This window comes from Mauremys mutica, chromosome 18 (assembly GCF_020497125.1).
Source record: "Mauremys mutica isolate MM-2020 ecotype Southern chromosome 18, ASM2049712v1, whole genome shotgun sequence".
Classification (NCBI taxonomy): Eukaryota; Metazoa; Chordata; order Testudines; family Geoemydidae; genus Mauremys; species Mauremys mutica.
The window spans coordinates 28851276-28877011 of record NC_059089.1 but is presented as its reverse complement, the minus strand read 5'-3'; the positions used below and the strand labels follow the sequence as shown (position 1 = coordinate 28877011).

The window sequence follows — 25736 nt, the reverse complement described above, 5'->3', positions numbered from 1 at the left end:
GACTGTGTTTAGCTTCTTGTTACCCAGTGTAGTAATACAGAAGCCTATTTTGTTACCAGTTTGGTGAATCTAAAGTTAGAATAATCACCAGTTTGGGGTGTGCCTGCCCTATCTTTATCAGTCTGTCCTGAGTTTGGCATTCTTAGCTGTGTCCCATAATAGGCAATAGTCACACTATGCTCTTCTGAACATTTTATTTATTTTAATCTTTAGATGTTCACAGGACTTTTAGGATGCCTAAGGTAGATATCAACCAATCAGGAAGAGTTGGCCATTCTGTATCTGACTATGGAAAGGAAGCATGACTCATCTCTCTGCTTTTGGAGTGGATGGATTTTTAGCTCCACATTCCTACTTTCACAAGGGATGGATTAGTAAAAGCACTGATTAACAGAGTTACTGTCTTTGGTACAGAATATAAAGGTGGCTGTTTGCAAGTTCAGAAAAGGAACTGTGTTAAAAAAGTGCATAGCTTATCTCGAAAACTTTTGCCTTCTGCTCTTTTTTTCAGAACAAAACTGGTGAGAAAACTTTAAATGCAAAAACTTTTTATTAACCACTCTGTTTCACTGTTAATATTTTTATGCCTTAAAGTAACTGCAATCTATTTACATCTAGGGTTTCTTATTTGAATATTACTGCTTGACAGTAAGGGCTTGTCTTCACGCAACAGTTAGCTGAAGTTAGTACACTTGAGTTGCTCCACGCAAGTTAGCCTAGCTCCAATGAGAGCAGGGTGAGAGCAATATGATTAGGAAATAACCACCTACACAGTGTGATTTGTTTAGTAGCATACTCTGATTGGATATGCAGTTGATGAGTTGCAATTCGAGCTGCTGCATCCCTACAGCAACACTCCAACAATTAAATCGCCACCCCCTCTGGCCTTACAGACTGAAAAACCAAGTGATCTAGCCACTAGGTTGCCCAGCCACATAAGACCCTATCACAGATTATAATCAAGTCATCCCTTAATCCTCTCTTTGTTAAATTAAACAGATTAAGCTTCTTGTGTTAATCGCTATGTAGAGAGTGAACAATGCTCCCACTCCTACATGGTTTAGCATACTGGTGCAGCAAGGTGGGAATATGAGGAAACTGCTGCTGCCTGTGCTCACCTATTCTGGATAAACAGAGATCATTAACCTCTATGACTGTCAGCCTAGCAGCTTTCCACAAGAATTAAATTTATTAAAATTTAGGGGAAAGATGAAAGATTACCCATGTAAATTTAAGAGCCATAGATACTTATGAAGTGTAGTTACTAGAATGATCTAGTGGGAGAATGTTTTCATTTGGGAAGAGCCCTTGCCTCACAGCTGAGAAGAGGCAGGAAGCAAACTCGTATACCCAAAATGGCAGCTCATTTTTGACTGAGTCACAGAATTTAGCTAGCATCAAGACTTGCATATTTTCTTTATGCACCCAAGGGGTTTCCTCTGTCATATTTGAAACATACACTAAAACATGTGGTTGACTATCCCCTCATCCAGACGCCTGTGCACAATGACAAACTGCACAACTACTCCTGAGTGCACTCTAAGCACAGTTTCAGGGTTATTTGTTACTTGGAATGCCCCTAAAATTAGCATATACATGATTTGCTAGGTAGGATTTTTCCTTTTTAAATTACAAGAGTGTCATAAGGATAAGCTACGCTTTGTATTGCAACTTGAGTGGAAACATTTTTAACTCATTTATTTTTTATTATTAGATACAAGGTGAATACATGCACGTGTCTACATAATAGACTCAAACAAACCAGTGTTCGCAAACTGACTGTGTTTTTGTGTTTTTCTGGGGTTCTGATGTAACCCTCACTAATCTCAGGCTCTAGAAGAAACCTTGTTGTTTAAGAGCAGGTTGTTGAACGGGAATATAATCAAATATTCTTTATCAGAATGAAAAAAAATATTCCCTTGACATTTAGCAATTTGTTTTCACATCTGTTATTAAATAAATAAAATCCCCCATCAGAAAAGAGCAAACAAAATAAACAAACAAGCCCAAACCCAACACCACCAATCCATTATTATTCTTCATCTCCATTGAGTATCATGTAATAATACTCATCTTAAAATGACCCTATTTTATATCCATCCTTTGCCGCATTTAAACGTAGCTCTAATCTGAAAAATTACAAGTCAGTTATAATCAACACATTTGCTACACCCATACTGATCTCCTTTTGAGCCAACAACTCTCAAGAAAAAAAAAATCTAATTCTTTTATGATTACTAATCCATCAAAGCACTGTTTTAATAGGATTCAGATGTGGCACATTAATGTATATCAGTGAAGTAACAAATTCGATCCTGGTTAAATTCAGGTGGGCAGTGTTAATTCTGTAAATCTAATTAAATTATTTACCTGATTAAACCTCCTTGTAAAGGCAACAATATTAGCGGCAAGGACGTGTTTTTCTTTCCTATTCCATCCACAGCTGGCTAGTTCCTAGAAAATACACCAAAATACTGTTTCACTATTTACATCTTTTTAAAAGAGAGATAAACAGTCTTTGTTTTATTTTTAATGTTGAAATATTGTCTTTGAGTTCCAATGTAGGGAAACAAAACTTAACTGAAATACCATTAGAAGGAAGCATAGAAATGGACACATAAGAGTAATATCTACCGTAGGCATTTCTAAAACATCAATCACTGCAGTTATAAATCAAGTATCAGGAGGTAGCTGTGTTAGTCTGTATCCACAAAAACAACGAGGAGTCCGGTGGCACCTTAAAGACTAACAGATTTATTTGGGCATAAGCTTTATGTCTCTTTATGTGCCAGTATATTTATGCTTGTATCTGTAATTTTCACTCCATGCATCTGAAGAAGTGTTTTTTTACCCACAAAAGCTTATGCTTAATAAATCTGTTAGCCTTTAAGGTGCTACCGGACTCCTCATTATTTTTGCAGTTATAAAGGCCCTAATTCCATGACAACTACTCTATAAAACTTTGCTCTCTCCTCTATACTTATGTATTTGCTGTGACACACTTTTCCAGGAGTGGGAAAAACAGACACATACAAGACAAATGGACCTCATCACTGAAGTATCTAAGGCCTCAGTTCTACATTGAGCACTTTGCCCTCACAGACTCTAATTCAAATGAGGCTCACACTGCTCCAGGCCTGGAAGAGTTCAATGCCGGATAGGTGACTAAGAGCTTTACTCACACCTTACTATCTTAATACTAAAGCTTTTGCATGGAATAAGGCAATATTAAGATTGAAAAAAAAAATCAAACACTTAAGTGTCTGAAAGCAGAATTAAGTTAGTGCAGACTCAAGGTGTAAAGCTCAGCAACTCTGCAGCCTGTGCTTATAACTTACCTAACCCTTCTCAATATTATAGCTTGTCAATTAATACAATTTATAATAAAACTAATTACAAATACTACATATAATAAATAATAGCACATTTGTTCTCTAGATTTGGCATGATGTTTAAGTCTCATGAGATCTACAAAACAAGCCAAATTTGAATTAAACAGTTCAGCAAATTTAAAGTTATGAACATTTAAAGAGATGGAGTTGGATCACAGTTGAAATGGTCTCAATTCATAGATCATACCAGTTTGAAACAACTCATTTAAAATTGCCTTGTGATTGATAATCCTGAGTTTGAACATCAGAAGTTAGCCACTCTTGACCAAAGCCTTGCAAGTAGCCAGAAAATATATTAAAGACTAGAACTTAAAATTTTACATCAATTGAACAGTTGGCTAATAACTATTTAACTACTTAGTTTTAAATTCATCTCCATTAAATAGTTAGAAAGTATTATTGTAAATTCTAAGTACCAGTCATTACCGTTCACTATCATTAGGCTAGGACATTTTCTGGAGAGATATCCCAAAAAAAAGCCGCCCTTCTGATTCTCTGTGTAGAATGTGCTAAAATACTATCATACTTTTTTGTTGGACCTTTATCATTAAGCACTTAATTACACAGAGAGAGTATTAAGGAACTTCAGCTGCCTCTGGGATGAAAGGCCATAGCCAAAAAATGCACAAGATGGAGGGAGGAAGGAATTTCCTTTTTTAACAGTAACTTGGGCAAACCTTACTCCTACAAAATGCATCATGGGCTTTTCAACATAAATACATCCACAGCCAAGAGTGATCCTATTTTTAAGGTTCCACACACTGAATTGCATGGAGCTCAGTTATCTTGACAATGAAGGTCTGATCTGCCTACATGGAACCTAATGATTCGACACTAAATATTCTAAACATAATGTTTAGTAAATTATACTACAATTGGAAAAGTGCAGAAAAGGGCAACAAAAATGATTAGGGGGTTGAGGCAGCTTCTATATTTGGAGAGATTAAAAAGTATATGAAACTGTTCATCTTAGAAAAGACACAACTGAGTGGTGCTATGAAAATCATGAATGGTATGGAGAAAGTGTTACTTATCCCTTCACATAACACATGAATTAGGGGTCATCTGCTGAAATTAATAGGCAGCAGATTTAAAACAAACAAAAAACGGGGAGTACTTCTTCACACAATGCACAGTCAAACTGTGGAACTTGTGGCCATAGGATGTTGTGAAGGCCAAAACTGGGTTCAAAAAGAACTAGATAAGTTCATGGAGGATAGGTCGACCAATGACTATTAGCCAAGATTGGGGTGGGGGGGGAGGGGAAGAGATACAACCCCATGCTCTGGGTATCCCCTAAACCTCCAACTGCCTGAAGCTGGGACTGGATGACGGGATGGATCATATGATAATTGTACTGTTGTGTTCATTCCCTCTGAAGCACGTGGCACCAGCCACACTCAGAGGCAGGATACTGGCCTAGATGGATCTTTGATCTGAACCTGTATGGCCATTCTTATCTCTTAAATATTTCTAACCTTTCACTCAGCCCATACACACAAGCAGCACTCAACTGTTGCCAGGGGGCTGTGTGGTCGGTAGTAGAACTAGGATTTCAGCTGTGATGTTTTTTCTTTCTGCTCCTCCAAACAGCACAGGGCACCTAATAATATTTATGCAGCTAAGATAAGGGAAGAGAACACCTAGAGAACCACTTACAAGATAACGATGGACAAGATAAGTCGGGAAAACAGGTAAAGAATTGGTGAACATGGACAGTGTGTGGACAGAGCATGCTGTACAGAGATTGGTTCCTACAAAGTAACCAAGCCAACCCTAAAATGTGTAATACACTGTACAGTAAATGCAATTAGATGTGTAACTGTATATAACGGGAGAGGATTTCTGTGTAACTTGGATATACAATGTACCCTGAATCCACACTCTGCATTTAAGTCTGATCAACTCAGTGTAGCATTGCTGTAAGCCAGCAAAAGATACCTGAGCGATAAAGAGTTAATGTGGGACTAAGGGGCCAATTAGGGTACCAGGTTGCACATGGAGGGAGAACCAGGCTTAAATGAACAAAAGGCTCAGCTGCGTTCAAGAAGGATGGATTACAAAGCCAGGAAGTTTGCAGCAGAAGGGGGCTGCAGGAGAGAGTTTGCAGTCAACTCCAGGGAGCAGAGGGGAGGTGAAAACCCAGGAAGGAGAGAAAGCCTCACGCTTCTAGCCCTAGAAGAAGGGTAAATCCCAGAGAAGTTGTGGGGAAAGGAAGCCTGAAAGCACTAAGCAAGAAGCAGCCCAGGGAAACAGCAGTAAGTGGAAGGACTGTACTGACCTTGGCTGCTTGTTATAGGGTCCCTGGGCTGGAATCCAGTTCAGAGTGCAGGCCTGGTTCCCCTACCAGCCACTGGAAAGTGGCACAAGAGCATTGGAGACACCAACCAGACAGCTTAGCGAGTTTGTTCCCTAAGTCTGGGAGTGGACCCCAAGAAAGCGCTGTCTCCTGCACAGATGAGCTTTACCCTTGCAATAGACAATACTACTGTGTCAAAGTGAAAATGTCAAATGTGGTCTTTGTGCCAGAGCTTCAGCTAACCTTTTATTTGGGGGAGGGGTAGGCTCAGTGGTTTGAGCCTTGGTCCTCTAAACCCAGGGCTGAGAGTTCAATCCTTGAGGAGACCACTTAGCAATCTGGGGCAAAATCAGTATTTGGTCCTGCTAGTGAAGGCAAGGGGCTGGACTCAATGACATTTCAGGGTCCCTTCCAGCTCTATGAGATAAAAAAAAAATATATGGAGATATAGAATCATAGAATCATAGAATTCAAGATCAGAAGGGACCATTATGATCATCTAGTCTGACCTCCTGCAAGATGCAGGCCACATTAGCCTATCTACCCACTCTTTTAGCAAGCGACCCCTGCCCCATGCTTCGGAGGAAGGCGAAAAACCTCCAGGGACACTGCCAATCTGCCCTGGAGGAAAATTCCTTCCCGACCCCAAATATGGCGGTCAGCTGAACCCCGAGCATGCGGGCAAGACTCTCCAGCCATACCCTCTGAAAGAGGTTAAGAATACCTATTTTATATTTAAGTATCCCAGGCCCTGACCACTAAATGCCTTGAAGACAAGAATAGCAAAGCTGAATATGATACAATATTGTATGGGAAGTGTGACAGGGTGTACCTGGCCTTTACGGTTCTCTACAGGAGGGCCCACATTCCTACTACACCCTGCCTCAGGAAAGGAGCAGCAAAAGTGAGTCCTCCAGGCCTGCTTAGAAAGGCCTCACAGAAGCAGCCAATGAGAGCCCAGCAGGTTCAGATAAAAGGAGCAGCAGACTCAAGCAGGTCAGTTCCTGGCTGGGACCAGAGGGGCAAATAAGGGTGCTCCTTTCTGCCCAAAGCTTGAGAACTACAACCCTGTGGTAAGGAGTGAAGATAAAGAGGCAAGGCAGGAAGAGCTCCAGGGAAGCAGAAGCAATGAATGAAAGAGAATGGTACGTGGCTGCTATTTATAGGGTTCCTGAGTTGAAATCCAGAGTAATGGGTGGGCCCAGGTTCCACCACTGGCCAATAGTAAAATTGTGTAAGAAGGGGACAAGGCTCATTTTGAAGCTCGAGCAAAGGGCTGAATTTAAAAGGCCCAGAGCTGGGGCTGAAGACCCTGGGGAGGGCAGGCAGACAGTCTTTTTTGGACTCTTTGCTACCCCGAAAGCAGTTAATTTTGAATGTGTGATGAGGCCAGAGGGCCAAGCCACTGAAGACCTGCCAAGCTAAGTTGACAACCTACAGAAGACTCCACGAGCAGGGAAAAGGACTGCAGTATCACACCCAGACATTAAGTGGTGCTCAAGAGGTATCACCCCATTACAGAAAGCCAATGTCAAAAGCAGAGGACAAGTTTGATGCGTTTGCTGTAACTTGTATCACTGGCGAGGCATACTATTGTATTTTGTATTTGTTATGATTTCCTGAGGGCTGATAATATATCTAGGAAAGAATGAAGGTCATTCACATAGGATTGGACTAATTTGGAAAGCAGTGACTGAGAAAAGGAATTAGAGGTCACAGTGGATAAAAAACTCAACTTGAACTCCCAGTGCAATGTGCTGGCTAACTGAACAAATGATCCTTATTTGTATAAAAAGGGAAATATCAAGTAGGAGTAGGGAGGTTTTATTACTGTATAACTGTACATTGCACGGTATATAGCTTAGTAGATCTCATCCTCATTTAGTTTTTATTCACAAATTGGAAGAGGAAAAACAAGCTTTCCTTGCTTTTTCAACTCCCAGTTGGTTTCTTAACTTTGAATGAACAAGTCATTGAGCTGAACTAGTTGAATAAACTGAAATGAAGGAAACATTCTCTCTACCTGCAAAAGGCTGTCAAAGGCTGGGTTAGTCTCTAAACAAATTCTGGTTCCAGTGCTTAGCCAGTGACTTCCATCAGTTCAATGGTTTAACTTTCTTTAAAACTTTGGCAACAAAAATGTACCGCTTATTTTTTTTTAAATTTAAATTAATTTGTTATAGAAAGTTTAGGCCTGTAATGTAGCTTGTCATAATTTAAAGTTACATTTTAAATAAAAATGTATTTAATTTAAATTAAAATCTGATTTAAATAAAAAATAAATTGTTTTTATTGACTCTGTTTCTGCAATACCTTTGTTACTCCACTGACTAGAACAAACCAAAACATGGTTTTGCAAAATCTCATTGGCCACCTTTGTGACTTTGGCAAGTGGCCCCCCCTTACTTTTTTCCCCAAGAAAACTATTTTTTCTTGCTGTGTTCACTTAGGAGCAGTACACAAACTCATCTACAAAAAAAACAAAAACCCCACACCTGACTACTGGAATAATTATGAAGTCATATACCATCAGAACCTAGGCAAGAGCTAATAATGGAAAAGAACAAAAATCCATCCCAATTTCACTGTGGTTTCTACCTACATCATTTTTGCTGTAGTACACAAAACACCTAAAATGGATTTTATGTGCATGGTTGAGAGGGGGTTTGCTTGGATGTGGCTCTGGCACTGCACTGGAGTTTTAATATTTTGCCTAAGCAGTTAAATAGAGCTGCGGATTGGCCACATTATACTCTGGTGAGCAGCTGAAACACTTCGGACCTTAACCTCCAGCTCCCCAAACTGGCTGTCCACAAAGGGGAGTGTACTAGCCATCCTCTTGGTTTCCCTTCTACACCTCAAGGAGCTCTAAGTATCACAACAGTACTTTAAGTTAAATACAGAGGACAGTTCAGACTACTTACTAATTTTTTTTAAATGAGATGTACAAACATTTAACAGCGGCAAAGAGTTCTGTGGCACCTTATAGACTAACAAATGTATTGGAGCATGAGCTTTCGTGGGTGAATACCCACTTCGTCGGATGCATGTAGTGTCCCACGAAAGCTCATGCTCCAATATGTTTGTTAATCTATAAGGTGTCACAGAACTCTTTGCCGCTTTTACAGATCCAGACTAACACGGCTACCCCTCTGATACTAAACATTTAACAGTTATGCATTGAAAAACATTAGACTATAATTACAAGTTCAGATTTGCAAAGAAAAAAATGTGTCTATTTTCAGGCGGTAGTTTTATGCAGTTCCAAATACCTTAGACAGCTTGACTCTCCAGTTACAAGTTCAAGTTACCACATATCTACACAGCCTTTATATTCAGATGTAACAATAGGGAAAAATATATAATGAGTTATCCAGAATTCTAGCTGTCAATCACTCCTGTTTTTACAGCCACATAATGTCAAACAAAATGTTGTGCAAGTTTCCAAATGTGAGTTATGCACTTCAGAGGCATGCAGGCCAAAAGAGAGAGAAAAATCAGCCACAGACTTTTGCCTCCAAAAAGCATTTTACACACACTGACAAACTGAACTGTCTACAGAAATGCAGGCCCACGTATTGCTGTGAGAGAACCAGGAAAAGCACTTTTAGGGCTTGTCTATTCTACCCGCTGGATCGGTGGGCAGCGATCAATCCAATAGGGGTCGATTTATCGCGTCTAGTCTCGATGCAATAAATCGACCACCAAGAGCTCTCCGGTACTCCACCAGAACAAGAAGCACAAGCAGAGTTGACGGGAGAGCATCAGCTGTCGACTCACCGCAGTGAAGACACCATGGTGAGTAGATCCAAGTACGTCGATTTCAGCTACGTTATTCACATAGCTGAAGTTGCGTAACTTAGATCGATCCCCCCACCGCCAGCGCAGACCAGGCCTTAGTTTCCAGCTGCACTTCACATCACAAGCTTCCAGCATGCAAGCCTTCTGCTGATAACAGTGCCAATTCACACCTGTCAAGACACAAGGTTCTCCCTGTGATGAGCAGATGTCTGGTTTAAGAACCTGGAAACTATATGCTCATGTGGAAAAATCTTAGAAGCTCTTTTACTGGAGATAGCAGAACTCACATTTATCAGGATAAGAGAAAATTTTATCAGACTCTTAATATTAAATAGTAAGCTTATTACTTCAAAAGCAGTGAAGAAATAGCTAGTGAGTAACAAAGGAAAACCCTGTGTATGGAAAATGAAATTAATTTGAACTATATAGAAAAGTAGATTTTAAGCATAAGTAATTCAGCATTTCCTTGCTAGCTGAATTTTCTCTAAAATTCTCAACTACATTCAATTTCTATATAGAAGTATGAAGGATGATATTAGAAAGATGAAGACTACTTCCTCATTAGGTATAAAAACAACAAGGAGTCTGGTGGCATCTTAAAGACTAACAGATTTATTTGGGCATAAGCTTTTGTGGGTAAAAAAAACTGGACATCAGGAATGGTAACATACAAAAGCCAGTAGGTGAACACTTTAATCTCCCTGGACATTCTATAACAGATTTAAAAGTAACTATTCTTGAACCAAAAAAAACTTAAGAAACAGACTTCAAAGAGAAACAGCAGAACTAAAATTCATTGCAAATTTAACACCATTAATTTGGGCTTCAATAGGGACTGGGAGTGGCTGGCTCATTACAAAAGCAGCTTTGCCTCTCCTGGAATTGACACCTCCTCATCTATTAGGAGTGGACTACATCCACCCTGATCGAATTCGCCCTGTCAACACTGGTTCTCCACTTGTGAGGTGAGGTCCTTCTCTTCATGTGTCAGTATACAATGTCTGCATCTGTAATTTTCACTCCATGCGTCTGAAGAAGTGAGGTTTTTTACCCACAAAAGCTTATGCCCAAACAAATCTGTTAGTCTTTAAGGTGCCACCAGACTCATTGTTTTTGTGGATACAGAGTAACACAGCTACATCCTGATACTTGACACTCATTAGATATAGATTCAAAAAGATCAGGCAGATGGGGGCTGCAGGAAGCAGCACAGGCCGAGGGATGTGCTGGCCGCCACTTCCTGCAGCCCCCATTGTCCTGGAACAGGGAACCGCAGCCAGTGGGAGCTGCGAGCAGCCAAACCTGCGGACGCTGCAGGTAAACAAACCGTCCCAGCCCACCAGCAGATTTCCCTGACAGGCTGCCAAAGGTTGCCGATCCCTGCTCTAGAGAGGAGAGAAAACTAGAATAGCTGGAGGTCATGATTTGAAGTGTATTGGAAGAGCTGTGTAGAACCAAAATAAAATTCTCATTGAGAAGCCATCTATCATCTATTTTAACAGTTTATGTAATACAATGATCAGTCTCTCTGAGCATGTTTATAAATACAATATTGGGGGGGAAAAAACTCCCCAAATTACCCCTACCAAGCAAAATTGTAAAGTCTCCCTGTACAATTAGCCTTCTTAGAAAGAGCCTCACATTATGCCACATTATAAACTGCAGTATCTGAAGACCTTCTGCTATTGCACATTAATACTGACACACAGCATCTTTGTTTTTCCAACTGTGAGTCTCTTAAGCAGATGCTGCAAATTATATCAAAACTGTAGGATGGTTTGGTGATGTGCATGAGACTGTGCTAGGACTACTCATTTGTTCATCAATATAGAATTTGTATCAAAGACTTCAGAGTTGGAATACTAGAGCATGTGAAAAAATAGCGTGGTCTGCCACTAGTTAACAAAATGGACAATGACATCTGTTGTTGAAACTTTATTATGTAAGTGGCTGAATTAACATTTGAAAAATGGGCTATCACGCACACACAATAATGTGGCCCGCTCCTCCTCAGGAACATAAACTGAAGGGGAGAACACACAATGATCCTGCTTCCCACCACAAAAACTAAACTAACAAAGCCTGATACAGTCCTCACCCTCCAAAGTTAAGAAGTTTAAATCTATTGTGAAGGGAACCAGAAGAGAACACTTTTTGGTTCACTTCTTGAGTAAAATAAAACTAGATGACTAGCTTATATCTGCTTGTTTAATTATATAGTGACTTGGATTGGAGCCATTGTAACTGAGCTTCATTTTTGGTTTTTAAATCATTTTCAGGACAGAAATACATGGAAAAGTTGTACAATATTACACTCCCTAGCACAATAAATATCTGTTAATTCTGATAAGAAAGCAGTCTTGAAAATTCACAATTGACCACTACAGGCCTGAGGCAACTCATGTTTTTAGTACTGCTAGTAACGGCAATAAGTTATATTTTCATGTAAGATATTAAACTTCCTTAGCTAGTGGAGGCTGCAAATAGAAGTAACAATATCCTTTGCTAGGGTCAAAAATGCCACCACATTATTAGTTTAATTTCAGTGGTCAAGCAGCCAAAAGAACAGCAATGGTCAAAGGAGACATTCACCCTTCAGGCAAAGGGCAAAGCATGTAGTGGCAAAAAGAAGGGGAAAGAATAAGGAATAAGACACAAGGACGATTAAAAATGTTGTATCATAAAAAAGCATCTAAAATTGTCACTTTGCAGACCAGTAAGTGGAAAACTTGCTTTTTAAAATAATGTTATACTCTATTTTAAAAGAAAGTCCTTTGATTTCTGGAACCAAAGGCATACAGTAATTTTTTTACAGCACACTTATCTCTGCCCTCTGGAATGCTTGTAATAGAGCTGGTTGGAAATGTTTCCATCCAAAAATGCTGATTCTGCAAAATCAAAATGTCCCACAGGAACTTGTCTGGTTTCCTGTCATCTTGCCTGCTCTCCCTCAGCAGTTCACCTGGCAGGTTGCCACACAGACAGGACTCCTGGGAGTTGCTCAACAATCTGCCTGGTAGGCTGGTATGTAGCTGGACTCCCAGGCTCCCAGCAGCTCAGCAGCCTGCTTGGCACAGAGCCAGGGCTCTGTGGGCTTCCAGGCTCTTGGGGAATCTGGGAGCCCAGGGAGCATATTTAATTTCAGAAACACCAAACTGTTCCTGCTGCAGTATTTCCAAAAATAAATATTGTGTAATTTCCTTCTGCAAAAAATTTTAAGGTTTGGGGTTTTATTCCGATTCAGGATGAAAAATATTTCCAACCATTAAATGATAAAATTAGTTGCTTGTTATAAGCATCAGGCAACAGGGCAGCCATAGTGTGATGTTTGCAAATTTCCATTTTCCTTGCACCCTGCCAAACCATATACTCATCACCTACATGGCTTCCTAGAAGTTCTCTGTTTTTACGATTTTGCTTTCTAAAATAGGACAGAATATAACAATTTTTTAAAAAGTAATGTTAAATTGCATTTCCATTTTCTACTGTCTGTCACAGTCATACATTCAAAAAACTCAAGGTCTGTGTTTGTGAATTAGGTCATAGCTGAGACATAAGCAGCAAAACAGAGCATTTCAATAATTCTCACTCAATCAAGGATATATCCAAATAATACTTCTTAAATACAGTGTATTAGTCACATTTAACAGGCTAAGCAAATATTCCATAATGTGTTTCAGAACAACCACTATGAAACTGAAATGGGAAAGAAATCTGTCATTTACAGACTTACGGGTGTGTATGTATAGGATGAAGGAGTGAGTACAATCTTCTTGAATTCAGATAAATTCAAACAGCTTAAAAAGCTTAGGTGGATCAATTCATTATGAACATTTAAAAAAAAACAAAACAAAACAAAAACAGGCCCAATAGTTTACAGATACTACAACACCGTATAAGCAGCACAATTTGCAAGCTCTGCAACCCAAAACAAAGCCCAGTACTCTTTCCCTGTATTGTACCCAAGAATACTTTACATGAAAGTAATTGATCTAAAAAGGTTTACCGACTCAGCAACAAAAAAAATCTCTCTTTTTAAATTTTATTTCCTTTATTTTCCCGCAATTCTCCCATAAAAAATGGTTATTTATCTTACAGGAACTGTGGTTCTTTGAGATGTTGTCATCAGTGTGGATCCACTAAACATGTGCTTGCACCTCATGGTGATAACAGAGTTTACTGAATAGCAGTGTCTTTTGGGACCACACATGCCCCTTGTCCCTGTATGAGCACATAAATGGTGGAGCATCTATAGTCCCCTCAGTTCCCTCGCAATTCAAAACCTGCAAGGTCCTAAGAACTCAAAGCGGGGTCAGATTGTGGGATTCACACTAACTACAATATCTCAAAGAACCAGTTACTATAGATAGGAATCCCACTCCCACCCCCAACCCTCACCTACTGGAGCTGGGGTTGTGGTCCAGGGGGCTGGTAACTCTCTCCTTAAGACAGACAGCCCTCCCGTCCCCGGAACAGGAGTGGTAATTTAGGCCAGTTATCCTTCAGATGGCCCCTTTTCCACAATTAGTCCTCCATCTTGGAAAAATCAGCAAGCTGGCCTTTGCCTGCTGCTGGTGTCTCCCCGCTGTGAAGAAGGAAGCAGCATAGATGTTGGTTCCCTTCCCAAAGCTCATCCCATTCACCTGTGACAGAGAGGAGAGTTGCTCTGCCCACTCTGCAAGGTTCCTGGTCCCAGGCCCTGAAAGAGATAACAACAGGTTGTCTTCACAAACACTGCTTAGTCCCAGGACTGCTTCCTTTCTTGCAATAGCTCTTATTTCTTAAGTCCATTGGACATCTCAGAATCCCAAAATCTTAAAGGACTATGGCCACATTGCAAGGGTGGGCTGACCTCTAGACTCCAGTAGTCTTAGAAACAGTCTTTTTTCAGAAAAGGGAAAACAATGGTTCTGTTAACAGGACTGACCCCAACTCCACTTAAATTGGATATCTTGTGGAAAGGGCTGCTAGACTCCTATCAACTCATAGCTGAGTAACTAGGGGAGGGCTTTTGGGAAGGATTAAGGATACCTTATGTCAGATCCAGGGTTCATGCTACAACTCATAACCTGAAGTCAGTGGTTGCTACACGATGTGTGTTAAGGGTTAAGAGCCAACATAATCCAGATGCTGATCACATCTCAAGTTCTTATTTCCCTTCCTTTTCCCAATTTTAGGATTTCCCAACTGGGGATTGTGGCCAAGGAGTCCGTAGGTGAGTATCAGTTAATGGATCATGTGTCATATCCTCGAGTACCTAGAAGTCACCTCCTACAAGACAGGCCCAACAAAGAAAACAACAGAACACCACTAGCTGTCACCTTCAGCCCCCAACTAAAACCTCTCCAGCGCATCAAAGATCTACAGCCTATCCTGAAAGATGATCCCTCACTCTCACAGATCTTGGGAGACAACCCCCCACCCTGAAGCAAATACTCACCAGCAACCACACATCACTGAACAAAAACACTAACCCAGGAACCTATCCTTGCAACAAAGCCAGATGCCAACTCTGTCCACATATCTATTCAAGTGACATCATCACAGGACCTAATCACATCAGCCATACCATCAGGGACTCATTCACCTGCACATCTACTAATGTGATATATGCCATCATGTGCCAGCAATGCCCCTCTGCCATGTACATTGGCCAAACCGGACAGTCTCTATGCAAAAGAATTAATGGACACAAATCTGACATCAGGAGTCATAACACTCAAAAACCAGTAGGAGAACACTTTAACCTGTCTGGTCATTCAATGACAGATCTGCGGGTGCCAATTTTGCAACAGAAAAGCTTCAAAAACAGACTCCAACGAGAAACTGCTGAGCTGGAATTGATATGCAAACTAGATACAATCAATTTAGGCTTGAATAGGGACTGGGAATGGCTGAGCCATTACAAACATTGAATCTATCTCCCTTTGTAAGTATTCTCACACTTCTTATCAAACTGTCTGTACTGGGCTATCTTGATTATCACTTCAAAAGTTTTTTTCTCTTACTTAATTGGCCTCTCAGAGTTGTTAAGACAACTCCCACCGTGTGTGTGTGTGTGTGTGTGTGTGTGTGTGTGTGTGTGTGTGTGTGTGTGTGTGTGTGTGTGTGTGTGTGTGTGTGTGTGTGTGTGTGTGTGTGTCTGTGTGTCCTCAATGTATGTTCCATTCTATGCATCCGAAGAAGTGGGCTGTAGCCCACGAAAGCTTATGTTCAAATAAATGTTTTAGTCTCTAAGGCGCCACAAGTACTCCTGTTCTTTTTGTGGCACCTTAGAGACTAACAAATTTATTTCAGCATAAGCTTTCGTGGGCTATAGCTCACTTCTTCAGATGCATAGAATGGAACACACAGAAAGAAGATATTTATACATACAGAGAACATGAAAAGGTGGAACTAGCCATGCCAACTGTAAGAGGCCAATTGAGATGAGCTATCATCAGCAGGAGAAAAAAACCTTTGAAGTGATAATCGAGATGACCCATAGAAGGTGTGAGGAGAACTTAACATGGGGAAATAGATTCAATTAGTGTAATGACCCAACCATTCCCAGTCTCTGTTTAAACCTAAGTTAATTGTATCTAATTTGCATATTAATTCGAGTTCAGCAGTCTCTCTTTGGAGTCTGTTTTTGAAGATTTTTTGTTGCAAAATTGCCACCTTCAAGTCTGTCACTGAGTGGTTAGAGAGGTTGAAGTGTTCTCCAACTGGTTTTTGAATGTTATGATTCCTGATGTCAGATTTGTGTCCATTTATTCTTTTGCGTAGAGACTGTCTGGTTTGGCCAATGTACATGGCAGAGGGGCATTGCTGGCACATATCACGTTGGCAGATGTGCAGGCCAACGTGATATGTGTTGTCTTGGAGAAATTTAATTAATTCCTGGGACAGGTAATGAAAAGAGAAACGGGACTGGCTGCAGTGGCTCACAATTTGGATGATTTCTTGTACACAGTGCTGCAGAGATTTGGACATTACTGTTAACTTCTCAATTTCTTTCAGGCTGTGACAGAGACTGAGTACTTTGCTTGCCCTTGAAAAAGCAGAGGGGCCAGACCCGAGTCTGATCTATCTGGGCACTGAATCTGACACTGTGGTGGGTGAGCTGTGCTTACCAATGGATAAAGTAATGTGCCTGAAGGAAGGAGTTACTGATGGGGGTAATAGCTACAGAGAAGGTGACCTTGTGGCAACTTCAGAATCTTTTAGGCCTTTGGGCATTGTGTGCAGGGTTGTGGCACTCAGGTGAGCCTTCTGTTGATGGCTCTACAATGCTTTAGCTGGAATCATGCTCTCATACTATGTCTGCATTATAGCAGAAATTAGGAAGGAACAAGACTCGAGTACCTTTTTGGAAAAATGTAATGGCATTTCACTATGGGGCTCAGATTGGCTCCTTTGCACTGAGATCCTTTTGCATTCAGATGCATCTTATTACTATTTATTCTGTTATTACATTACTGTCTCAGGACTAACCAATATGCAGCTCCATTGTGCAAGGCACTGTACAAATACAATAATACAAGCCTGCCTTAGCCCCGCTGCGCACCGCTACCACCCCGGAGTGGCTTGAGGTAAGCAGCGCCAGGCCAGACCGCACCCCTCCTGCACCCCACACCCCTGTCCTAATCCCCCTCCTGCACCCCACACCCCTCCTGCACCCCAACCCCTTGCTCTGAGCCCCTTCCTGCACACCGCAACCCCTCCCACATCCCAACCCCCTGCCCCAGCCCTACATTCATGGCCCTGCATACAATTTCCCCACCGAGATGCAGCCCTCGGGCCAAAAAGTTTGCCCACCCCTGATTTAGCACTAAAGAGCTTACAATCTAAATAAACAAAAGAGGAAAAGAATAGGAAAAAGGGGTATAACGCATAAGCACAGTAATCAGTGTAATAGCCTGTAAATATCATGTTGGTGCCTTGAGTTTTTTGTATGTTTACATTCTTTGGATGGAGTTTTATTAGGAGGTAATAAACTAAACAGAAGAACAAAGGAATGGGGGAAAAGAGAGCAGGGAGGAAGAGGAAGGAGGCAGGTATGAGACAGAGGAGAAATGAAGTGAAGAGATTAAGTGTATGTCTACACTGCAATTAAAGACTCATGGCTGGCCCATGTCAGCTGACTCAGGCTCATGGGTCTCAGGCTGTGGGACTAGACAACTGCAGTGTAGACATTCCAGCTCGGGTTGGAGCCTGGGACCTTCCCCCCTTGCAGGAAGCACTCTGCCTGTTGTAGGACCTGTGTCCGAACAGATCTGGCTTCCTCATCACCAGCTAGCTTGGTTGGCAGAACAGACTGTTGGCTTTGCAAACAGGGGCTGCTAACAGGGAGTTTCGCAAGGGAGTTCTCCAGGTGAAGGAGGAGCAAATACAGGATCTGTGGGGTAAGTGACTGTCTGTAGTGTGTGTGTGTGTTTGTGTTTGGGGGTTACTTGCTGTGTGCTGAGCTTGTGTTTGTCAGTGTTTGTTTGTTTGTGTTTGAAGGACCGTGTGCTGTGGCTGGCAGTTGGAGGCTGTGAGCTTCAAAGGAAGGTTTAAAAGCTCGAAGCCTCTGGTAATTGGCTGAGCCTTAATCAGTGGGTGGGGCATTCACTCAGGCCAGGGCTTTATAAAGCCGCGCACAAGCGACCAGGGGCTGCTAACAGGGAGTTTCGCAAGGGAGTGGGAAGGGAGCGGGGGTCCCTTGTCGGTCCTATCTGTTCCCCTGTAGTCCCCTTAAAACCTATAATCCAAACCACATTTCAAAACCTCTTTCTTTAAACCACCCTTCCACTAACTAGGAGACAATGCAGGCAGAAGCCCAGCAGCAGAGTGGGGGCTATCCAGTTTATTGCACTGAGTGTAGCATGTACGAATACCTGCCCTGTGGGCAGGTGGCGTATGTGTGCAGTCAGTGCAAGGAGCTCCTGGCCCTCAGAGACCATGTACAGACTTTGGAGGCCAGGGTGGCGGAACTGGAGGAGCTAAGAGAGGCAGAGAGGTATGTTGATGAGGCTTTCCAGGACACTGTAGAATTGTCCCACCTCCGCTCAGACAGCCCCTGTGCTGTTGAGGAGGAAGAAAGGCCCAGGGAAGCAGAGCAGTCAATGGGAGCAGAGGGAAACCTTCCCATAGTTGGGACCCTCCTTCCAGCTGGTGCTGGGGTTGCCTCTCGCACTGAGATTCCCTCTCCGGGGGAGGGAACTCCAGTTTCTAGGAAAAGGCAGGTGTTAGTAATGGGAGATTCAATCATTAGAAACGTAGATAGCTGGGTTTGTAATGACCAGGAGAACCGTATGATGACTTGCCTGCCTGGTGCGAAGGTTGCGGATCTCTCGAGGCACCTAGACAGACTTATGTGTAGTGCTGGGGAGGAGCCAGTGGTCGTGGTACATGTAGGTACCAATGACATAGGGAAGGGTAGGAGAGATGTCCTGGAAGCCAAATTTAGGCTGCTAGGGAAGACACTGAAATCCAGGACCTCTATGGTGGCATTCTCAGAAATGCTCCCAGTTCCACACGCAGGGCCAGGTAGGCAGGCAGAGCTTCAGAGTCTCAATGCGTGGATGAGACGATGGTGTAGAGTGGAGGGGTTTACGTTCATTAGGAACTGGGGAAACTTCTGGGATGGGAGGAGCCTATACAGGAGAGATGGGCTCCACCTAAACCAAAGTGGAACCAGACTGCTGGCACTAAACATTAAAAACGTTGTAGAGCAGTTTTTAAACTAGATGGGGGAAAGCCGACTGCTGCAGAGGAGCATGTGGATCGGACACAGACTTCTCTTAGGGGAGAGTCTGATGATAGAGAATCTCCAGGTTATAGTCAGGAGCAGAGGACGGAAGAGGATAATGTAAGGGCCGGATCAGATGATAAACAGTCACATAAAAAAGAATCTGGCACATCAGAAAAGGGCAGACAAATAAACAGGGACAAGTTTGTAAAGTGCTTGTACACAAATGCTAGAAGTCTAAATAATAAGATGGGTGAACTAGAGTGCCTTGTGATCAAGGAGGATATTAATATAATAGGCATCACAGAAACCTGGTGGACTGAGAGCAATCAATGGGACACAATCATTCCGGGGTACAAAATATATCGGAAGGACAGAACAGGTCGTGCAGGGGGAGGAGTGGCACTATATGTGAAAGAAAATGTAGATTCAAATGAAGTAAAAATCTTAAGCGAATCCACATGTTCCATAGAATCTCTATGGATAGAAATTTCATGCTCTAATAAAAATATAATATTAGGGATCTATTATCGACCACCTGACCAGGACAGTAATAGTGATGATGAAATGCTAAGGGAAATTAGAGAGGCTATCAAAATTAAGAACCCAATAATAGTGGGGGATTTCAATTATCCCCATATTGACTGGGAACATTTCACTTCAGGACGAAATGCAGAGATAAAATTTCTCGATACTTTAAATGACTGCTTCATGGAGCAGCTGGTACGAGAACCCACAAGGGGAGAGGCAACTCTAGATTTAATCATGAGTGGAGCGCAGGAGCTGGTCCAAGAGGTAACTATAGCAGGACCGCTTGGAAATAGTGACCATAATACAATAGCATTCAACATCCCTGTGGTGGGAAGAACACCTCAACTGCCCAACACTGTGGCATTTAATTTCAAAGGGGGGAACTATACAAAAATAAGGGGGTTAGTTAGACAAAAGTTAAAAGGTACAGTGACTAAAGTGAAATCCCTGCAAGTTGCGTGGGCCCTTTTTAAAGACACCATAATAGAGGCCCAACTTCAATGTATACCCCAAATTAAGAAAAACAGTAAAAGAACTAAAAAAGAGCCACCGTGGCTTAACAACCATGTAAAAGAAGCAGTGAGGGATAAAAAGACTTCCTTTAAAAAGTGGAAGTCAAATCCTAGTGAGGCAAATAGAAAGGAGCACAAACACTGCCAACTTAAGTGCAAGAGTGTAATAAGAAAAGCCAAAGAGGAGTTTGAAGAACGGCTAGCCAAAAACTCCAAAGGTAATAACAAAATGTTTTTTAAGTACATCAGAAGCAGGAAGCCTGCTAAACAACCAGTGGGGCCCCTTGACGATCGAAATACAAAAGAAGCGCTTAAAGACGATAAAGTCATTGCGGAGAAACTAAATGGATTCTTTGCTTCAGTCTTCACGGCTGAGGATGTTAGGAAGATTCCCAAACCTGAGCTGGCTTTTGTAGGTGACAAATCTGAGGAACTGTCACAGATTGAAGTGTCACTAGAGGAGGTTTTGGAATTAATTGATAAACTCAACATTAACAAGTCACCGGGACCAGATGGCATTCACCCAAGAGTTCTGAAAGAACTCAAATGTGAAGTTGCGGAACTATTAACTAAGGTTTGTAACCTGTCCTTTAAATCAGCTTCGGTACCCAATGACAAGAAGTTAGCTAATCTTACGCCAATATTTAAAAAGGGCTCTAGGTGATCCCGGCAATTACAGACCGGTAAGTCTAACGTCGGTACCGGGCAAATTAGTCGAAACAATAGTTAAAAATAAAATTGTCGGACACATAGAAAAACACAAACTGTTGAGCAATAGTCAACACGGTTTCTGCAAAGGGCAATCGTGTCTTACTAATCTATTAGAGTTCTTTGAAGGGGTCAACAAACATGTGGACAAGGGGGATCCGGTGGACATAGTGTACTTAGATTTCCAGAAAGCCTTTGACAAGGTCCCTCACCAAAGGCTGTTACGTAAATTAAGCTGTCATGGGATAAGAGAGAAGATCCTTTCATGGATTGAGAACTGGTTAAAGGACAGGGAACAAAGGGTAGGAATTAATGGTAAATTTTCAGAATGGAGAGGGGTAACTAGTGATGTTCCCCAAGGGTCAGTCCTAGGACCAATCCTATTCAATTTATTCATAAATGATCTGGAGAAAGGGGTAAACAGTGAGGTGGCCAAGTTTGCAGATGATACTAAACTACTCAAGATAGTTAAGACCAAAGCAGACTGTGAAGAACTTCAAAAAGATCTCACAAAACTAAGTGATTGGGCAACAAAATGGCAAATGAAATTTAATGTGGATAAATGTAAAGTAATGCACATTGGAAAAAATAACCCCAACTATACATACAATATGATGGGAGCTAATTTAGCTACAACGAGTAAGGAAAAAGATCTTGGAGTCATCGTGGATAGTTCTCTGAAGATGTCCACGCAGTGTGCAGAGGCGGTCAAAAAAACAAACAGGATGTTAGGAATCATTAAAAAGGGGATAGAGAATAAGACAGAGAATATATTATTGCCCTTATATAAATCGATGGTCCACCCACATCTCGAATACTGTGTACAGATGTGGTCTCCTCACCTCAAAAAAGATATTGTAGCACTAGAAAAGGTTCAGAAAGGGGGCAACTAAAATGATTAGGGGTTTGGAGAGGGTCCCATACGAGGAAAGATTAAAGAGGCTAGGACTCTTCAGCTTGGAAAAGAGGAGACTAAGGGGGGATATGATAGAGGTATACAAAATCATGAGTGAGGTTGAGAAAGTGGATAAGGAAAAGTTATTTTCTTATTCCCATAATACAAGAACTAGGGGTCACCAAATGAAATTAATAGGCAGCAGGTTTAAAACAAATAAAAGGAAGTTCTTCACGCAGCGCACAGTCAACTTGTGGAACTCCTTACCTGAGGAGGTTGTGAAGGCTAGGACTATAACAATGTTTAAAAGGGAACTGGATAAATTCATGGTGGTTAAGACCATAAATGGCTATTAGCCAGGATGGGTAAAGAATCGTGTCCCTAGCCTCTGTTCGTCAGAGGATGGAGATGGATGGCAGGAGAGAGATCACTTGATCATTGCCTGTTAGGTTCACTCCCTCTGGGGCACCTGGCATTGGCCACTGTCGGTAGACAGATACTGGGCTAGATGGACCTTTGGTCTGACCCCGTACAGCCATTCTTATGTTCTTATGTAATAGACCAGGACTTTACACTCCTGTTCATGTCCCTTTTCTTTATTTTTCAGTGTCTATTCTCATTGTGTAGCTTTTCTTCTAGCTTCAGGTGCTAGACTAAAACTATGTAAACAGTAGGATCACAGACCACAGCATTGTCCACTAGACTCACAATTGAGCAGCAACACATGTCCGTGGAGAACAGATGGCCTTCTCTCAGGCTAGAGTACTATTTTGATGGTTCAGTGGACAGGGCATATTGTGGGGCTTCCTAATGCCTGGATCAATGAGCTGTTGACACAGCATTCTATCTGAAATGTCCTCCTCATATATCTTGGAGACCATTATTTGCTTTGCATCCATCTTATCCACCAAATGAAGTGAGACTGGGCAGCCCTGATGCACCTGTTTCCCTCTACTTTGCTAGTGTGATCACTTGCTGCCCCATAGTGTTTGGAGTGGTGCTTATGCACTGGTTGTGGTTGACAGGGCCAGGAAGCATGTCAACAACTTTGCTGGTGTGTTGAAGACCAAACACTGAGGTAGAGATCATGCAACTCCTCTGAACTCTTTTTACCCAAGAGGTATGCACCTATGGAATGTTGTAACAATGGTATTGGGAACAGGAGCAAGAAATGGTTGAGAGATATGCATGTTGGATATACCAATTAAGCAGCATCTACAATGATAGGTTCTGGTAGTAGATGCACCAAAATCTTTTTTCAGAAGCATCATTATTTGGGATTGCTGTCTCAAACCTCCAAGGGAGAAGGTTTGGTGTGAAGCCCTTTTCCTTGTGAATCAAGCAGCAAACACAGCTTTCTTAGGAAAAGGGGCTAGATTCACTGGGAAGTCGAGCAATCTTAAAAGGCATGACAGTTTTTAAAGCAGTAAGCTGTTCTATTTGCAGGCCAGGATAGGTCTTGAATATGACAAACTGTTAAGAGGATTCAGGACTGAACTTCAGGGTGACACTTGTCCTGGTCTCAAATCTCACTGTGGAGATAATCTGCCTGCAGAGTTTTATCTTTAGCTAGATACAGAGCCACCTGGTATATATGAAAGCACATACCACAAAGTGTTCAGGAAAGAAATCTGCCATGTTTTTTTAGTTAATACATTGCTGATGTGTTATCTGTCAACCTGGTCCTACTCATTTCCTGGTCATTCCAGAGACCACAAACGTCTAGTTCTCAGAAGTGTATTCCCTAGCCCACACTGGAAGCATCTGTGATGTCAGCCAAAGGAGCTTTTGGACTCGAGGACTCCATACATGAGACTCCAGGGATAATCAACTGAGCTGTGTTAAGGTATCTGTGGGGCAGGTAACATATTCAAGCTGTCCATGTTTGGAATGTGATTTTTGGGACACCCAATGTTGTAGAGACCTTGTATAGACAAGTATGGGGGTCTCATCCATGGAGAAGCCCATCATTCTGAGACAGATGTGTTGTCTGATATGGAAGGTAGACAAGGACTGTAGTAGGTTCAGGTATATTGTCTTGGCACCAGAAATCTGAGGCTAAGACGACAGAAGCATTCAACCCTCTCTTCAAGGGCTATGCAGAGCAAAGCATGGTGCTAAAAGCTCGATCCACAGAGAAGTAGCGGGTCTGGGAAGGCTGTTCACTACCCTTAATAGAACACCCAAAGATTGAAAGCTCAGCACACACTGCACTGTTGTAGTGAATGTGCCTCCACAATGAGGCATCTAACATGATATGCCTCCCCAAAGAGGCAGGCTGAGTTGGAGAAAATAAATTGGCATAAGAGGATTCAAAAGCTTTTATTACACTTTTCCCCAGATATGGCTTTGGCACCAAGCAAGTCTCAAGGGCTCAGAGTACACTTGTCACACTAATTTTTAGGAAAAAACTCTCCCGTAAAATATGATCAAACCTAACATACTGAGAAACTACATACAAGGATTTTTTATTTATTTTAAGATAAAAAGTATTCAAAAAATGGTATCTGGACACAGACCCAAGACAACAGTAAAGTTCCTGTGCTCTCTGCCATGGAGAAGGAACCATGGCTATTAGCTAATTCCTTTATGTAATGTTGAGTGTTGAATGTTTAGTATCACAAGATGACACTTGTGCAGTCCCAATGGACATTGCTTTCCAAAAGATTCCAGAAGCACAGGCACAAGGGGGCACCATTCCCATGCATGGAAGTGTACAGAAGACCTTAGCCTGTTTAAATGTACTGCAAATATAAATCATATATCTAAGGACCATTCTGGTCAACAGGCAAACAAACCTCAAAAACTGTCTTATCAAAGACCAGGGGCACATCCTTCTGGCATGAAATATTATTTTGAGAACAAAAGGATTTTAAATCAACAAAGATATTTTGTAAGATATTTGTTTCAGAAAAACTCTTGGCTTTAAAATAATGAATAAAAAATTCAAGGTCAAAAAGGAGTGACACCGAGGATCCATTATCAGAATCCACAAACTGTTGTAAAGCAGACTTCTTCCCCATCCTTTTAGCAAGAAAAGCCTCAAATTCAAACTCCTACAATATTCTTATTAAAAGTAACTTTTTATAAGGATTCTAAAGTCTTCACTCCTCAAATGTTAAGGACAACATTTATGGTTGGCAAATTTCATAGAAAGCCTTTCTTACATCTAAATTTACATTCCTGCTTAATGGTGAAAACCTTTTTTTTTTATTCTTTAAATGCTTAAAATAGTTCACATCTACAAATCCCTGTCAGTTCTTTCCCTACTTCCACAGGCTGCTCCTCTGGCTGTTCTTGCAAGCACAGGCACCGACTTTGCCGGGGGTGGGGGACTCAATCCTAGGCCCGTCCACTCCACCCCTTCCCCCAAGTCCCCACCCTTAACCTGCCTCTTCTCCCCCCACCCACTTCCTCCACCTTTACTCCACACACCGTGCCCTCACTCCTCCCCCAGCCTCCTGCCCGCAGCAATCAGCTGGTCTGCAGCGTTCAGGAGGCTGGAGGGAGGAGAGAGGACATGGTGCACAGCCTCCCCCCTCCCTCCTCTGCCTCCTGAACGCCGCAAACGAGCTGATTGCTGCAGGCAGGAGGCGGCTTCGCGCTGCATCCTTGCTCTTCCCCCCCTCAGCCTCCTGAATGCCGCAGGACAGCTGATTGCCGTGGGCAGGAGGAGCAGGGGGAAAGCGCTGATCCACGGGGTCTGCCAGCAGGCAGGAGGCACTGGGTGGGGCATAGGGGAGCTGATAGGGGGTCTGCCAGCTGTAGACAAAGCAGGTGGCCAAACGACGTTATGGGGAGCATTGCACAACTTTAAACGAGCATGTTCCGTAACGGAGCAGGGACATAACATCGAAACAACGTTAAGCAAGAGGACATTAAA

The 25736-nt window shown here is 42.0% G+C and overlaps 1 protein-coding gene across 6 annotated transcripts in view; it reads right to left on the bottom strand.

Annotated features, from left to right (window-relative positions):
• Positions 1 to 25736, bottom strand: part of RALGPS1 (Ral GEF with PH domain and SH3 binding motif 1) — a 394703-nt gene that overhangs the window by 294464 nt on the left and 74503 nt on the right. For all 6 annotated transcript variants that reach the window (XM_044992949.1, XM_044992950.1, XM_044992947.1 and 3 more), the window contains one exon: positions 2371 to 2454. In XM_044992949.1, coding sequence (XP_044848884.1) covers positions 2371 to 2454 — 84 coding nt within the window. The remainder of the gene's footprint in view (positions 1 to 2370; positions 2455 to 25736) is intronic.